This window comes from Falco cherrug, chromosome 13 (genome assembly GCF_023634085.1).
Source record: "Falco cherrug isolate bFalChe1 chromosome 13, bFalChe1.pri, whole genome shotgun sequence".
Classification (NCBI taxonomy): domain Eukaryota; kingdom Metazoa; phylum Chordata; class Aves; order Falconiformes; family Falconidae; genus Falco; species Falco cherrug.
Window position 1 is genome coordinate 27,486,792 of NC_073709.1, and position 17,858 is coordinate 27,504,649.

Consider the following 17,858-nt stretch of genomic DNA (forward strand, 5'->3'; position numbering starts at 1 on the left):
TGCAATGACAGACACACAAGGGATTTTGGCACATGCAATAAGTGCTAATAACAGTTCCAAATGCATTTGATTGCTTATAAGAAAGCAATCCTATGAAAGTCAACAGGATATAGGGTCTAAAATATACCTCTGAACACAGAACTTCAACTACTGAAGTTTCTTGGACAGCTTTGTGTCTTTCCAAATCCCCTACCAAAAGCATCTTTCAGGAACGAATCCTGTGCACTATTATCCCATTAACTATTTATGGTGCATTTGTTTATTAACACTTCACATGAATTAAAATAAGTATTTTAAAAAATAATTTCAAACCTTTAATATTCTTTTTATGTAGCACAACAGGAAACTTCTATCACTATACATGAACAAGTTTCAGAGGCACAAAAATGAAATGTCACAAAGATGGGCCTAACTCGTCTTTCTCCACAAATGAAGCAACAATGGGAGAAATTCTTCTGACAGGTGAAGTGCATCTGCGATTAGCACAGCTGTTTACTGTACTTCTCAATTTACCTGTTGTAAAGGTTAGCATGGATCTCCTCCAAAACCTGCTTCAGTCTATCTTCTGCTTCATGTTCAGAAAAGGTCAGCTTCTGTCCTGTGTCTCTTCTAACAGCTACAAACTGTTGGCTCTTCATGTCTCGTGGTCCCACTTCAACCCTGACTGGAACACCCTTCATTAAAAAACATTAGGAGTTATAGAAGGTACAATGAGTAAGTCATTCTCAGAAGTCTTTGGGTTGGTTGGGTTTTTTTTTCTCTCTCTCTCCCCACCTCTCTTTCTTTTTTTGTTCTAAAGCCCCATCTTAATATGGAATCACTCTACACATTTAAGTTTCTTTGGAAAAGTATCAGAATATAGTCCACTGCTTTTATGCATTTCTGTCTTTTCCATCCACACTCTCTTCACTTGTGCATTATACCTTGCTCCAACCTTGATTCACTAGCTTGGATGCTGCATCTGTGCCAACATGCAATTAATACTAAGACAGTTAAACCACAACTAAAATTACACTAAGATGCGTATCCCCAATAGTGCAAATCCAGTTTTTTGAAGATTTTGAAGATTTTTTTTGAATTTTAAAGAATGATTAAGACTTCTATAGTCATTTTAATGTTTTAGTTCATCCAATAATACCTTTTAATTCTGTTTTTACAGAACACTTCCAATGGCATGAACAGCAGATAGCAAAAGTTCTGTTAAATATAGCCCTGATATCAACATAGAATATTAGACTACAAACAGACAGCTGCTTTATGTAAAGCTTTTATGATTCATAAACTTCGGTGGTAAAAACTATGTAATTTCTCATCTCCCATATAACATCAAACAAAAGAGTTTCCATTTAACTAATAAGTTAGGAGTCCACTGAGTTTAACTTATTTTCTCTACATCCTGCTAACACATGTCCCAAGCTGTACACATTTTTTCATTGGAAATGAAGACAGTGGGTGTGAATGCATTTTGGTGGGTGGTTTTGGTTTGATGTCATACAGGTTTATCTTTGCTGTTCCACTGTGTGCAGCACTGTTGTGACCCTGGAGACACTTGAGTATTAGCAGACATTTTTAAACATGCACGTAATTTGCTCTATTAATTTCATTTTCTAGTTATACGAAGTGGAGACTTGCAAGTTCAAAAATCACTAATGACATGTAAATCCTAGCGAAGAGAACAAGTCTCAAAACATCTTTTCTTCATTTATTAATGAAAGTGACCACTGATTATCAGGCAGAAACTCTTCACTTAGAGAAGTATTTGTCTTCAGAATACAAGGCATGCTTAACACGCCTCATATATACCCCCCACCTACAAGCTTCAAAACGCCTCCTGAAAACAGAAGTACCTTAAGTTCCCAGTGGTTGAACTTCCAACCAGGTGAATAGTTGTCTCTTAAATCAGCCCGTACACGGATATTAACACCAAGCAGCCTATTACGATATTCATTGCATTTCTTCAATAAAGCCTCTTTGTCCTCTTCAGAAAGGGAATTTGTGATACCACAGGGAATAATTACAACCTGCAATATAACATGACATGTACTTTATGTTATAAAAAAGTTATCTCATAGTTATAAAAAACTTTAAAACAATGTTGTGGCCCTATATCACAGTAATTTCTTTCAATTTCTCAGAAGTGAAGGATACATTTCCCTTTTCATCCAAATGGTACAGATAAAATTACTTGAAATGGATGGACTATTAAAGGGAGCTTGTCCACCACAATACCCTAATAATTTGTATTGACTACATACAGCAAGCTCTGCAATTCAACAGCTCCTATACTATGTTAAGTCTTCCAGGTGTCCAACATGAAATGCTCATGAATTCCACAACAGGAAAGGAAACAAAATTGTAGTTTAAGGAATTTTTACACACCTGAACACAGGCTACTCGAGGTGGGAGCACCAATCCCATGTTATCTCCATGAATCATTGTCATTACACCAATAGTTCGAGTTGTAATGCCCCAGGAATTCTGATAAGCAAACTGTTTTTCTCCTGGTTTCTTGGGATCTTCAAATACAATTTCAAACATCTTTGAGAAATTCTGCCCTAGATGATGTGATGTTGCTCCCTGAAACAGATGCACACAGAAAATTCTACTCAACGGAAAGTTAAGTCTATCAAGCATCAGTTTAAGACTTTCATCTTACTGTACTTACTGAAAAAAAAAAATAAGCTTCTAATAGATAATCACCTGGATTGCTCTTCCACTGGCAGATATAAATGCCTCTACAGTAGTAGTATAATCACCCCCTGCGAATTTCTCCTTCTCTGTCTTCCTTCCTTTCACAACAGGTATTGCTAGGAGATCTTCATACACTTGAGCATACAGATCAAGTATCTGCATTACCTATGATGAACATATTGTCTTTAAGAATTACTCAGTATTTTGCATTTGCTAAATCATGAAATACTTTTATGTACCAGTCTACAAACTTAAAAATTTAACGCTTTCTCAAGATTGTGATTGAAAAATAAGATTTTTTTCAATTGCTTTAAACTTTGGCTGTTATGTTCTGTGTCAAATAGCAACAACTATAAACCACAACAGAAAACAAGAACAGTCACTGCAGAAATGCCAGCCCAATGGTTACATTAACTTCTGGTTTCCAGCTAAAAGTTTGATATGCCATGACAGTCAACGAAACATCCGTATTTCAGGCAAAGGAAGTGTTAAAATTTCTAGCAGTTAACATGTGAACACATTATATAGATTTTTAACGAAAATAATTTTTAGGAAAAGCATTCTTTATATATCGCACTCTTCAGACTCCCCATATTGTTTGAAGAGACTAAAGCCTCAGACACAGGCTACATCTAAGAAAACAGTGAGCTCTAGTACACTTGACATTTTTCATAAGGACTCCCAAAGAAAAGGAGACAGATTTCCATGAGGTCCTAGTAAAAAGATTTGTGTTGCTATGGAGTAAAGTAATTTTGTGAAAGTAAAAGCACCAGCACATTTGCTTTTTACCTCCTCTGCTGCTTCTTCATATGTTGCAAATGCTGTGTGACCCTCTTGCCAAAGGAACTCACGAGTGCGAAGAAAAGGCTGGGGATGTTTGAACTCCCAACGCTGGAGGGGAGGAATAAAATAATTGAACACCATGATTAATGCTGAAGTGCCAAATTATTGTTAAATATAATGTTTATAAATAAGTATTAGAAAATTCTCAACAAAGACAAAAAGTCAACTATTCACAGATTTCTACTTAAACAATATAAATGTACATTGATAAAGCACGTTTTACTAGAAAGTGAGAAAAACAAATCACACAAACCACATTCACACTTTTGCCATGAAATACGTGCTGTGATCAGTATCGTCATGCCACGTCCACATACAATAATTGTCCTACACTGCACTTAAGATACAACAGTTATTCAGAAATCATGTACAGACATACCACAACATTGCACCACTGATTAAGCTTGATAGGAAGATCCCTGTGTGACTGCACCCACTTTGCATAGACAGGATACATGACTGGAAAAAGAAAGCAGCTTTGGGTCTCTGCACAATACAGCCAGTTTATGCCAAACCTTTCTTTCTGCTACATACAAGCTGTATGTAATTCTCTGCTGTAAAAACTATGCTTTTATGTTTAATTCTCTTTACAAAGCATTTTTTATCTTAACACATACTATTTTCACTGAAAAGAATACTTTCATGTCATCCTGTTTCTCTGCAAAACTGCTTGCTTGCTAGCCAAAGTACAATCCAAAGCTTAACATCCAATGACACTACGTTTGAGTCACTGACTTTGAGCATGTAAATACATCTAGGTTCAAAATAGAAATTCACTGACCTAGAGATTTCAGGATGCTATAACATACCTGGTTCAATTAAAAACTCATCCAGCCTTAGGTCTTAAATTGTTTATTTAAATTACTCTGAGGAAATTTTAGTAAAAGCTAGTTTCACAGCCATGGTCAAAGTACACGCAAAACTAAAGTGAATTATGAGATGAAGAAATTTTCCTATGAACAATATAGAACAACAAATGTTGTTCAGTCAAATCAAATCATTCTTCAGGATACTAAGGGAAAAATTCCTAGAGTGTACATTTCCTAGAAAAGTCCATTTAAGGGAACATACATGCTGTGACATTTGCTATAAGCAGCAGCAAATTTAGGAAATTTTGGTAAGGAGTTATAGAAAACGTTCTAAAAAACAGGTTTCCGCTTTTTAAAATGGAAACTTGTCTATCAGCTACATTATACCTCTAACTGTGTTATTTACAGCCAAACTGCATGAAAAGAAGTCTACCTGTTTCACTTGTGGGACGTATAGCAATTGGTTCAGCCAGTTCTGTTTTCCCAGATCTTGTGACCCACGCAACCTGAAGGAAGGGGGTGAGGGAAGAGAGGGAAAAAAAAAAAAAAAAAAAAATCAAACAAAGTAAGTTTGAAAAAAACCTTTACTATCATACTCAACCACAGACTAAGTTGTTGGGTTCTCTTGTACTCAGATTAGAACAAAGTTTTTAAGTGTACCTCGGGAGCAAAGTCAGCAATGTGAGTCTTCTCCTTCTCCAGGGCAGCCTGGGACACGAACATGGGGAAGTAACAGTTTTCCACTCCAAGTTTCTTGATCTCTGCGTCGAAGAAGTTCTTGATAGCTTCCCAAATAGCATAAGCCCAAGGACGAAGAACATAACAGCCACTCACATCATAGTATTCAATCATCTCTGATTTTGTGATCACCTTTCAAAAGATTATTTAGATACTAAAGTTTCAATTTTATACACAAAGAACATTTAGTAATTCATCTGTGCGGCATGCAATTCAAGCAAAGTCTCCTATTTACAACTTTGTGCCCAAAAAGTTAGCAAAGATATGCTTTGATATTGCTTCTGTTTCTTGTAATTAGAAAAAGTTATGCAGGAACATTAAGTTTAATAATAGATCTAAATAATGTAAACACACTTAACTAAAACTGAATTTCAAGAATCCAAATAAGAGACAGTAGCTAATTTACAGGAACCAACAAACTGCACTTCTGTAACAAATGTCTCTAGCTCATGTCAGAAAAGATTTTTATTTCTTAGGGTATAATTAAAATTATACCAGCAAGAGGCAATGTACACCACTAATATCTCTTTACAATCTTTCGTAAGTAGGCTAATCTAAACTAATCATCCCTACTCTGGTTGTTTTGAGCCTTATGAGCCAGCAAATTCATTCAGTATCAACAGATTCTGACTGTTGTTATACACCATCCTGAGGTGAAATCAAACTCCCAAGCCTGTGAAATACTCTTACTTCACTGAAGTTTTGTACTCTTAATGAAAGAGTTCGTATGTGAATTAAGAAAATCATATATATATATGTATCGAGAGATATATATATATATAAGGAGGGAGGGGTGGAATGGTTGACACTCATCCTTTTTACAGCTTCCTGAAGTTAGTCAGACCTTCAATCCAGGCACTTCTACGTAAGACCATGATAGAAATGCAGGAAACAGAAAAAAGCAAGTATTTTAATTCAAACTGATGTGCACTTACCTGGGAGAACCAGTCTGCAAGATTTTCTTCTTTTTTAGCTTCTAGACCCAGCCTACAGTATTAGAAAAGAACCACATTTGTGCTGTACAGTATTTAGCAGTGAAATTTACCCTCGCTTTTTTTTTTTTTTTTTTTTGGAGGGAGGGTCAGGTTGGGGTGGAGAAAAAATGGGCCATGGAACAGAATATTTTAATCTTACTTCATAAAGCTAATTTTTCCTTTTTTTTTTCCTCCTGAAAGTTTAGTACATATTGCCTATTACAAATTGCTAGTATTTCCTTACCTTGGCTAACAAGATTTCATAAAAAGAGCTCAGTTCCTTTTCTACTGCTTGAACCCTTGTAATTCTCACCATAATGATGCATTAAGAATCTCAAGCACCTCCAGTAAGAATCTAAGATTAACCAGACCTGGGTGTAAGCTGTTCTACTCTTTGTTTTAAAAATTTCTTACCTAGCCAGTGGCTACAATTTCAGGAAACATATGCAACTTGAATTCAGTACTCATGTGAGCATCAGTCACACTGTTCTAGACAGAAAACTGACCCTACCATCAAAATAAAGATAACCAGTAAAACTACATGATTCTAAAGAAGGCTAAACTCACCAGACTCAAATGACAGTAGACAAAAGTAAAGTTTTTACATCTCTACAGAGAAATTTTAAGGGTGAAAAATACATTTTTCAGGCATAATTTCTATACAAAATAACCACATCTCTGTCTCTTAGCATGTAATTTGCGTATCTGAAAGATGAAATAAATAGTGCTGCATAAGACATGCTGTGCAAAGACTTCTAAAATTCAGGGTAGTAGCTAGTGAGGGAATGCACAGCAATCATCACTGCTTCCACCATTAACAGCAGCAGTACCTTGCTCTGGGCTGGGCTACGTACTTCTCATGGTACTTGCAGTTAGTATTTTGGAAACCTTGGTACAATGAAATAAGCGTAAGGGTGTTTTTTTCCTCCAGGGTTTATACTGAGCAAGATACAGCAGCACATTTGCAGAAGCATACCAAGTTCTCAATGACAATAACAATACCCACAGTTACTAGGTGTGCACACTGCTTTATATTCTTCCTACAGGCTAGGCAGGATTTTCCTTAGTAGGATGCCAAGGTACAGCTGACACTAAATAAGCTTTGATCCTAAATACGAATACAGTTATTTTGCACATGTCCGCACTTTCAAGTGAAATGAGAAGCCTACACAACTCTAAATCTGAATAGAAGTAAACAGTTAAGGTTTCTAGAGAATAGCTTAAAGGCTGTATCTTTACCTGGTTTGTTTCTTAGGGCCTTGACCCTCTCCTGATCCATCTGAGGACAGCTCATTGCCACGCTGTCCTTGCAAAGGTTCTTTTTTGGGGCCATCATTTTGCTTTGGTTGCTTACTCTGTTTTTCAGACTTGTTGTCTTTCTCTTTCTTCTTCTTGTCTTTGTCATCAGTGCCACTAGCCGAAACTGGTTTATAATCAACTCCTGCAACAGACTTATACTGGGCCTTCAACTGAAGAAGTTCCTTAACAGCTGCATCTATCTTTTCCTTGAAGAATTTAAAAAAAAAAAAAAAAAAAAAAAAAAAAGGAGAAATTTATACAGAAATCACAGGAATAAAATGGCTCTTATCAAAGAAATAAAATAGATCTATGTATGGCATTGTGGGCATCCATACAGCATTGGGGAAAAAAATCTGCAAAAACCAATGCTTAACTTAAATGCATTACCATTTTAAGGACTGTATCTGACAGGAATAATTTTAAAAGTATATTTCAGATCGCAGAATTCAAATGCTGCCTATTCCAAATGTGTATTTCTAATTCCCATAATCACACTGATTTTAAAATAGATTTTTAGATTACAGTACATTTTTACCTTTTCTGCTTTTTCTGCTTTCAGTTTCCTAACTTCATCTCCTTGAAGAGCTACTTTGCTAAACAGAGCTTTAGCTTCAGGTGTGTCTGGACCACTGGGTACTGTGTCCAATGCCTGAGGCAAAGCGGCTTGAGCTACTGGTGGATGTCCTGGCTTGTAGTCCTGCCCAGTCTTTTCCTTGTAGTCAGCTTTTAGAGAAAGAAGGAGTTTTACTGCTTCATCTATTTCATCCTATATGGAGGACAAATAGCAAGATGTACTGATAAGAATTAGAGAGAACTGACAAGCAGCATTGATTTTCAGGCTAAGAAAATAAAATTTCCATCTAGCAATAAACAGTGCTTCATAATTAGGCAAGGACTCAAGTAACAGCTCTTCTCCAAGCAACAGGAATATGAGAGCTGGCACATTGTACCGGAACGTTTGCTTAGCCCACCTGGCCAGCTATAGCCTGTTAAAAACTGCAACAGAATCTGTACTGAAAAATACAAGAAACTGTTTCAGAAAACAGCCTTTTAAAAAAAAACCAAACCAAACACACACAGAAAAAAACCTAATCCAACACCAAAACCAATTCTGCAAGGTAAAATATAAGCAAAAAAAACCCCCAGCAGCTCCTGAAAACATATAGGTTTGTCTTGTGTTCTTTTCCACAACTATCACTGGATTTGTCAAGTTTTGAAGTCTTACTATTGTTGCAGGACACTACATACTTCTATCTTCACCCGTCCCAAATACAGCAAGAAAAAGTAAAATACATTAAAAACTTCTGCAGGATTAACGTCTGCCATGCATGTGTCTATTAATTTAGATGTGAGAAGTTAAGTTTGACTTTCTACACCAGCTGAATTTAGAATTCACACCTCTGAGTCAAGAAAGTATCCAGCATCAGAATAGTCTTGTGTGGTGTTACCAGACCATGCAAGTTTGATGGCTAAGCTATGACCCAAACATAAGGGAGTTTGATCATTATTTGGTGACAGATTTCCCCCCAGTGGCAAAAAGTGGCAGGAGTTACAATTGCTTACTCTATTGACTATTATACCTTGGAAGCTTTCTCTGCTTTGAGTCTGCGTACCACTTCCCCTTGTTCAGCTACATTATCATACAGTGCTTTGCCATCCACTAAGTTACAGTGTGCCAAGTTACTGCAGCATACAGAAGATGGAAGAGTAGTAGAAGGTATACAAGAAGGAGCTGAAGGTGGGTTTCCAGGCTTGTACTCTTGACCTGTCTTTTCTTTATATTCTGCTTTTAGATTTAAAAGAATTTTCACAGCCTCATCTATTTGTTCCTGAAGCAAGAAAGGAAAAACAACAGTTGCAGATAAAGATAGAAATAAGAGAGATGCAACACAATAGGTAAGATAACATAACCTTTACTGGAATTGCACTAATTTTGCTGTTACAATAAAACTTTTAGAGCTAACTTGTTAGTGTAAGTTGTCATTATTGAGTTCTGTAGTAAAACCTGGTAGCCAGAATACTGACAAGTTGCACATCAAAAGGACTGAATCAGGCAGTATATGCAAGGGCTGACCTCTGTGCCATGAAAGCTTCCCATTCAGGCAGCTTAGCACCCTCCAGATACAGCAGTCCATGACTTTGTACACTGGAGAATGGAAGCAAATACTCTCCCATTAATACATATGAATTTATTTTATATGTATATAAATATACATAATATGAATTAATTTATATGAATTAATAAACAAAAAAGAGAATAAAGAATGGTTCCCTGGCCACTGTCAAATTACTACCAAATTTATTATTGCCATTCTAGCTTTCAAGTTCCAGCCCTTTTTTCAAGTTATTGCTTATATTCTACTTCACTTATCTTATATCACTACAAAAAGGACTAGTTTGTTTATTTTCCGGGCTCTCCATACACTATTACGGAACTCATTAAGTCAGTCATACCAGCTGAAGAGAATTTGGGAAAGCGCTTTAGGAAATTTGAAAGTACTTGCTTATATTTTGTTCCCCAAGCTTCACAAAACCTGTAATGAGGTTTTAGTCTAAACTGAAAACATTGTTCCACTCAGAAGTATTCACTATTAATACACCTTTGAAGCTTTCTCCGATTTAAGTTTGCGGACCGCTTCGCCTTGTTCAGCTACTCTGTTGTACAGAGATTTGCTGTCTACTGGACATGGGGATGGAAGAGTAGAAACAGGAGAAGACTGAGGAGGGACAGAGACCACAGGTGGGCTTCCAGGTTTGTACTCCTGGCCTGTCTGTTGTTTATATTCTGCCTTTAGGGATAAAAGGACTTCCACAGCAGCACCTATCTCATCCTGAAAAAGAAAGAAAGGGGAAGAAAGAGGGAGGAACAAAGATATAGATATGTAAGACTGAAGTGCATCTTAAATACTTTCATGAAAAGACCTGCAGTTTATGTGCACCTATTTCATTTTCTTAACTATTTAATAGAGTTGTTCAGAGAAGTTTTCTCTATTAGTTTCCTACTTTTAACAAAGTAATTCCTGTTAAGGGATATACAACCCTAATAACCCTATAAATTAGTTCAGACCTTCCCATTTATTTAGATTTTACAGTGCCACCAAGACACTACTATGAACAGTATTTAACCACCAAGCAAAGAGTGTTATTTCACATCTTTTCTTGTTCTGCATTAGAAAGGATGGAAAGAACACAGGTACTAGTAGCTATGTTTTCTATTTGGACCTTTAGTTTCTTTTTTCCTTTCTGGTTTCTGGGGTTTGTTTTGTTTTTAAGGTCTAAATAGCAACAAGTCAATCCTATGAAGTCACATAATTTGACCATCTTGAGTTAAATAAATAAAAAAAATACATAAATACTGCAGGACATTTTAACCCCAAGGACCATATGTGAATACTTAATCAGCTTATGCTGTGGGGTGAATTCTGTCCACATTTCAGAACAGCAATCTAAGAAATATAGGAATTTACTTGCATCTTTATGAATATTGACACAAATTTTGGCAAACACATCTAGCTAAAAGAGAAGTATCGGAAAACACAAGTCTTGACAGGACAGAGCCCAGTCCAAATGATGATCACTAGAGAAACATGGATCCATAAGCACCCATTCATCTACAGAAAGAGAGGACAAAGGGCTATGCAAACCCAAACAAAAAAATATTAATCAGCCACCTTAGGTGCTTTCTCAGCTTTCAGTTTTCGGACCACTTCTCCTTGCTCTGCTACTTTATCATACAGAGCTTTACTGTTCAGAGTACCAGAGGTCTCAAGCTTTGAAGACTGTTCAGTTACAGATACTGGAGGATTTCCAGGCTTATACTCCTGGCCCGTCTTCTCTTTATATTCTGCTTTCAAGGCCAGCAATTGTTTCACAGCTTTATCAATATCTTCCTTTGGTGCCTTCTTAGCTTTCAAGTCACGAACTGTATCACCCTGTGCAGACACCCTGTTGTACATAACCAGGTGACCTTCAGATGAAGTACAGGTTGGAGTAGAGGTATCACCAACAAGTGGAGTAGATTTTCCTTTTACAGCTGAACCAGCCTTAACAATGAGAAGAAAAAAAAAAAAAAAAAAAAGAGCCAAGTATTCAGCATAATAATCTTGTACAGTAACAGATGTACAGTAATACATTTTATGTCACTTTTCTAAAACACAAGTTTACCTCTTTCTTTGCACTTTCAGCTTTGGTCTTCTCTTTTGACCCAGATGTTGGCATTTCCTTAGTGTGTCCATCAGGGATGTAAATCAAAATGCATGGGGCATCTTTACAGCTGTAAGGACTATAAAATGGTTTATAGAAAATACAACGATAAAGGAAACATAAGATGCATACGAAATGTTTTTTGAAACAAATCTTTCTACAAGGTGCTCTCACACAACTGCAAGTTTACGTTTGTACACAACTGTAGTTACCCAGATTTACACAATTGTGGATCTGCATAGAATCCTGTTATGCACAAGTTTTCTTTATGTTACAATATTATGCCAAAATGCAGCGTAATTTAGATGTTTGGTAGCTTGCTAAAGAACTGTTACAATTAAATAGTATGTGCACACCAATTGGGGAAATGTCTGTTTTATTTTGTAACATGGTTTCTTAATTTATATACTTAGAATCACAAGGAAAGCATGATCTCTTCACTGAGTGGGTTAGCTGGGGTGCCATGTACTTACTTGGCTTAGACAGTCTGAAGAGGTAGGAACGTACAAACTAAAAGCCATGCCAGTCCACAGAAATATTCCACAGAAAGATCACGGTAAAGGGCAAAATATTTGCAGGCAACGTTACTCTTGCCAACACATGTATGAAAACATCAGAACATAGCAAGCTAAAGCAAACTCTGTGAAGTCTGCTCAGGCCATTCTTAGGTAGCTTACCTCACTGGCTCATAGGGCTGATCACAAATAAAGAATCCTCTTCTCTGAAGTTGTATGATGTCCCCTTTTTTTAACTCTCTAAGGCAAGGATCACCCAACATCAGTTCTTCTTGCTGCAAGTATTAAAAGAAAGCAATCCAAATCTAACAGAGCAAAGAAATAGTAAGAAATACAGTAGAGCTGTAGAAAGATACTGGTGATTTTTTGATTTTGGAAGTGTTGAAATGTTAGTTAATTCCAGGGGCAGCAGAACAAGTACTAGCAAGAAGATGCCATATCGTAAGAATGTATCAAAACCAAAACTCAGATTATTGGTCCTAGATGTGTAAAAAACAGGTAATGTCTGAGAAAAAAACCATGAGTCAAATTTTAATTTTAAAATTATGAGAGGTTAAAAGGAAACATGGAAACGAGATACAACAGCACAGGATTTACTTGTCTGAGAAATTAAATCTTTAGATCAAAAAGAGTAACTGGAAATAGTGATGGCAAAACACCCCTCTAAACATTAACCTTTATGGAATAGAGGAGACAAAAAGATAACTTACCTTACTATTTTGGTTGATGTATTGCTTGAAATCTTCATCTTTACCTAGAACTGGCTTAGTGATCAGATGCTCATAATTAACACAGACAGTTGGGATGAGTGGTGCACGTGGAGTTTCTGCTAACCAAGTGATCTTAGTCGTTTTTTTGAAGTCCTTATTCTCCAAGTTCAACTTGCCATTGATAGACACAATTTTTCCACTTGAATTTCTACAGGAAAACAGAAATAAGAGTAAAGCCTAAATGATTAGTTCTCATTTGGAACTACAGACCATCAATAGATTCACTGAAAAACAAATGTTTAGAGTTCAGTCTTGAAGGTTGAGAGATGTTGGAAATGAAAGACTGTATGTATTCACTCCTGTTGAAGTTCTTTAATTTTGGTATCTTAAATATCAAGAGACAGTAAAAATCATGGGGGAAAATTCTCTACATATTTATGTTCTCTGTCCCAGCTCACCCCATTCCACCACTGATTCAACCCATCTATTTCAAAGACATTATGAATGGTCTCCCCTTCCCCACCTCAACAGTTCTGCAACAGAAACTGTGATAGGATCAGGTTTTTAGAATGCAAAACCAGTATGCATTACAGGGTGAAACTGGTTAAAATTCCAGGTGGGTTTTTTTTTGTCTGAAAAAGCTGTTTCACAGTGGAAATAAGACCATAGAAACATGGAGAATGCTGGATGAGAGGGCCATGCACTACAAGGACTGACTGGTAATTTCAGACCTGAAAATATAGTAAAATACATTCTATGCTAAAATGCAGTTTTGTGGCATATTTCAAAGTGGATATCTATATAAAGAATCACAGAATGGACCTATATGGACAAGCATTAATATTTTACTGTTACAACCTACATCTTAAATCAACGAAAAGCTGAAAAGCAAAAATTAATTTCAGCTCCTAGTAAACGGGTTACCTGTCCAATTTGGTGATGATAATATTGCCCCAGTTTATGAATGTAACCACCTCTCCTTCTGTTAGGGTCTCTGCATCTGCGCCCTCGATCAGGACTCTGGAGCCATACCACACAGGTTTCAACCCAACATCGGCGTTCTGTGAATAATGATTTTAATTTCAAAGGAGTGACTGTTATTATATGAAGCTGACTAAAGTTAATGTAGAGGCAAAACACTGCTTTATGATAGAAGACAGATGAAGATAGAAGACAGACAATAACAGTAATGCAAAGCTGCAGTATTCTTCCACAACTCTCTCAGGTTTCCTGTTCACAAGTGTTGCACGCGTTCCTCTGACAGTACGCTAAAGAAAATTCTTCTATCAAATACTAGCTCCAACACAACCCATAGCATATCCCATCTCCTTAAGGTCCATACATCTTAAAGATCTTACAGGTAAAAACTATGTAAGTTTTTCTCAAGTTTCCATTCTGCTATGCAAATTCCCTTCAAAAATAACTTTGTAACTCTCATTCTTTCTTTTTATATAGTTAATATGGAAACAAATGTGAAGCTTCTGTCAGCTGCATAGATTTTTAAAGACAGAAACTGGAAATATGTCACTTATAACACTAAAAACACTCAGCTTTAAAACATCTGAGCAATGGAGATACAACTTTTTTTTTTTTTTTTTTAAAGTCAGACAGCTGGGAGTTCAGACTTTTTCAACTGATCAGGAGTTTGAAATTGGTTTCCTCTGGTCAGTATTTATTTCATTATATACTAGAGGCAGCATTTTTAATATCAGTGTTTCAGTATATTGGCTTGCATCTCCCCAAACTTCAGACTTTTTGACTCTTAAAATAAGAGTCACAATTCTCACTTGCTCTAAACTCTCTAAAACTGTTTCCTTGTTTATCTGCCACAGAGGAGAGGGCAAAATAGATGCCCACCTCTCAGTTACAAGAAACGGCTACAGGAACACTCAGAGTGACAAAATAATAACAAAGAAATTAAGCAAAACCTCAGCAATATTCACTTGTTCCTCAGTATAAGTGTGATATCTAAGGGATGCTTTCAGTGAAGCTTAAGTACAATTTGAGATGCCACACTCAAAGGAAAGCATCCTTCCTAGCAGTAGTGCCAAAAGAGAATTTTATCAGTAATGCACTCCCCTTTCTCGGGGATATTATTCCGTTTACTGGATACTAGCAGTATTAAATTAGGAAGTTCAAACTTTTGATAACTATCTGCTATCCAAATTTAAAAGTGACATTAAAAAATCCAGACTGGTGCAATTAACAGGTTAGTATGTCACTTCACATTAAGTCTAATGTTATTAACTATTTTAAAAAGTCTCTTGCATTCTTCACTCTCATGGATAAACAGTATCTACTGTGTTATACCCATAAAGCTTGAATAAAATTTTATATTTAAACTACTCTGTGCAAATTAGTATTAAGCAATAATAAAAACAGTCTGAGCACAACTCCACACTCCTCTGAAAACTCCCACAGAGGCCTTTCAATGCACTGTCTATATGCACTCTATATATTATTTACAAAAGCAGTTTCCTACATCCTCCTGCAGAACAAACATGTTCAGTAGTTGCCCAGTTTTTGACAATTCTGTGAAAAAAAAATACACCTTGGTTTTATCTCATGCTGTCTGAGCAAGTTAAAAGCAGGACTCTCCATGCTGACTGCTCCAAGCCAAGATACTTCCAACCTTACTGATCTGCAATACAAGAATATCAAGAGAGTAAAGCAAGAACCTTTGGATGCTTAGCCACTTCTCTCATCTCCTCTTGAGCTTCAGGAATATTTACTGGGACCACTGCATCTTTCAGTAAAGCAGTGTACCGAGGTGCTACTGGGTCTATAACCTACAGAAAACAAATGAGGTGGATCATGAATATATGACATTGACAGAGAAATAAGATGTTGTATAAAACAACCACCACCAAAATGGAATATTAACTGGTATTCTTTATGTTACTGCATTTTTTTATGTTTGCTTTAATGTTACTCTAATCCAAAGCTATAGAAGACAAAAGGGAGAAAACAGTGGTAATACTTCACAATTTCCCATCTTTACTGAAATATTTTGAGTAAAAACTATGGACTGGGCACTACTGATACCAGAAGTAACCAAAATTACAAGCTAATGCCTCATAGGAAAGACAGCAAAATGTACTTTGACATAGTTATACTATGCACATAGGCTAGCTATTACATCTGGACCACTTTCTCTCTAGGTAGCTGTATTTAAAGCAATAATTTATCAGTGCAGTTTGTTCTTTTTCCAGAAGCACAAGACCTGATCCCATACTAATTTTCCAGGTCAGTACTCCAGCAGCATCAGGGACAGGCCTGGCTACAGAGGAAGCACCAATTAAATCTGGCATTTTAATACAGACGCATTAGATACTATAATAAGGCAACATCATAACACTGACTTCATCAGGATTTCTACGACATGAGTTTGGCAAGAAAAAGCTATCACTAAAATGTCTTCCTTTATTTTTATTGCCCACTTTCAAACTCAGCTGACCTAATTTTTCACAGCATTTTCATACCTGAAACACTGGTTTGTCAAACTGTTCAGAAGCACTTAAAAACATAATTCAAGTAAGCCAGTTGTCTAGGTCGAAAAGGAATACCAGAGATCTACCAGTTTAACTGGAAACTAACAAAGGAAAACACCTGCTTTTATTAATATAAAGTTACTTTTTTTCTCTCCTTAGTTTATTCCTGCTCAAGTGAAAAACTACACAGCAATTTTAGAAATTTAGCATCTAATTACATGGCATTAGCAAGTAAGGTGATACGATGATATACTTGTAAGAAGTTACATTTTTAAGTTTGTAGTCACTGAAATCAGACTCCTAAGTGTTAGATACACTTTAAAAAAAGGACTTGTGTATCTATCTCAAAATATAGGTGTATTGTGTGATTTAATATCATAATTTTGATAACTAAATGACTGAATTTTACAATGTTATTACCAGGCTCTTTATTTCACTCATTAGAACTCACAATCCTTACTCAGACAACAGGTGCTAAAAAGTCAGTAACGTAATTACAGGATAACATATAAAGTAAGAGCTCTCACACTGATGAAGTCTTTGAGCTCGGAACTACCTGCACGCAACCATTTGGTTTTGTTCATATTGCAAATTGGAAACTATCTGCACAGATACATGTAAACAAAATTGGCTAAGAAATATGGTGCTGTCCAAGGAGTTGAGTCAGAGGTCTAAGAAACTCAGTTTAAAAGCCAATTCAAAAAACGAGCCCACTGTGGATTTTTCCCCAAAATCCAGTTCTTAGTCATAAATATATTTATGCAGCAACAGAAAGAACCAATTCATAAACCTTTGTGTATGTAGCAGACCAAATGCAAAATAAATGAAGAAATACAAGACACATGCCAGACAAGCAAAAACTACTTAAATGAACAGATCCAGGTACTGTCTAAGCAAATTCAAGCAGGAATCCCAATGCAAAATAACAGGTGTTTCCACAATCACACAAAATATGCAATCAGCATTATAACAATTCGCCTTATTATAGTGTCCAAGCATCCACTGCCAAAAAGCGACTAACCATGTCAAGATGCAATATTCCTTATTTGACATTCAGTCAGAAACATCAGCAGTGCTGGCTTTATCTACACAGGCAGTATACGCAGCGCATTGGTCCTTTTGCCACAGAACGGAAAAGCGGCCAACATAAGTCAAATTTAAGATTTCTGTTTATGTTAACAAATAAGCCAAACCAGAAATGGGCAGCCTTTTAAAACTAGGAATAATGCATTTTCAGTGGGTTTGTAGAGCTCCTGTTATATAAGCAAATGTGACTGTGCTATGAAGCTGCAAAATGATCGCTTATGTATGCTTACAGCACTGTAAGCTATATGCTAAGGTAAAAAGCATTAAGTAATACCTTCTTACAGATAGCTCGCAGCTTGAAAGCAGAAAAATGAAATGCAGTTTTCATATCAGATTTACAGCAAATACCGTTATCTTTCCCGTACTACTAAGTAAGGCAAGTAAGTGCTGGTATAGGAGAATCAATAGCATTAGTGCTAGTTCAGGTTAGACGGCGGGGGGGGGACATTCCATTTTCCTGAAAGTGTGCCAAATGATGCAACATACTGCTACTGCTACT

At 36.4% G+C, this 17,858-nt stretch overlaps 1 protein-coding gene across 7 annotated transcripts in view; it reads right to left on the reverse strand.

The window, feature by feature from the left end:
- EPRS1 (glutamyl-prolyl-tRNA synthetase 1) overlaps nucleotides 1–17,858 on the reverse strand; it is a 39,266-nt gene that overhangs the window by 4,370 nt on the left and 17,038 nt on the right. The window contains exons 13-32 of one of the 7 annotated variants that reach the window (XM_055725734.1): nucleotides 17,634–17,654; nucleotides 15,461–15,571; nucleotides 13,707–13,843; nucleotides 12,783–12,990; nucleotides 12,235–12,347; nucleotides 11,519–11,627; nucleotides 11,026–11,397; nucleotides 9,955–10,185; nucleotides 8,935–9,183; nucleotides 7,890–8,120; nucleotides 7,295–7,560; nucleotides 6,017–6,068; nucleotides 5,004–5,213; nucleotides 4,777–4,849; nucleotides 3,914–3,993; nucleotides 3,481–3,582; nucleotides 2,701–2,856; nucleotides 2,380–2,577; nucleotides 1,848–2,021; nucleotides 514–674 (exon numbers count right to left, since the gene is read on the reverse strand). In XM_055725734.1, coding sequence (XP_055581709.1) covers nucleotides 514–674; nucleotides 1,848–2,021; nucleotides 2,380–2,577; nucleotides 2,701–2,856; nucleotides 3,481–3,582; nucleotides 3,914–3,993; nucleotides 4,777–4,849; nucleotides 5,004–5,213; nucleotides 6,017–6,068; nucleotides 7,295–7,560; nucleotides 7,890–8,120; nucleotides 8,935–9,183; nucleotides 9,955–10,185; nucleotides 11,026–11,397; nucleotides 11,519–11,627; nucleotides 12,235–12,347; nucleotides 12,783–12,990; nucleotides 13,707–13,843; nucleotides 15,461–15,571; nucleotides 17,634–17,654 — 3,254 coding nt within the window. Of the gene's footprint in view, nucleotides 1–513; nucleotides 675–1,847; nucleotides 2,022–2,379; nucleotides 2,578–2,700; nucleotides 2,857–3,480; nucleotides 3,583–3,913; nucleotides 3,994–4,776; nucleotides 4,850–5,003; nucleotides 5,214–6,016; nucleotides 6,069–7,294; nucleotides 7,561–7,889; nucleotides 8,121–8,934; nucleotides 9,184–9,954; nucleotides 10,186–11,025; nucleotides 11,398–11,518; nucleotides 11,637–12,234; nucleotides 12,348–12,782; nucleotides 12,991–13,706; nucleotides 13,844–15,460; nucleotides 15,572–17,633; nucleotides 17,655–17,858 lie in introns of all 7 variants that reach the window. The other 6 variants (XM_055725733.1, XM_055725735.1, XM_055725736.1 and 3 more) reach the window with 6 other exon arrangements.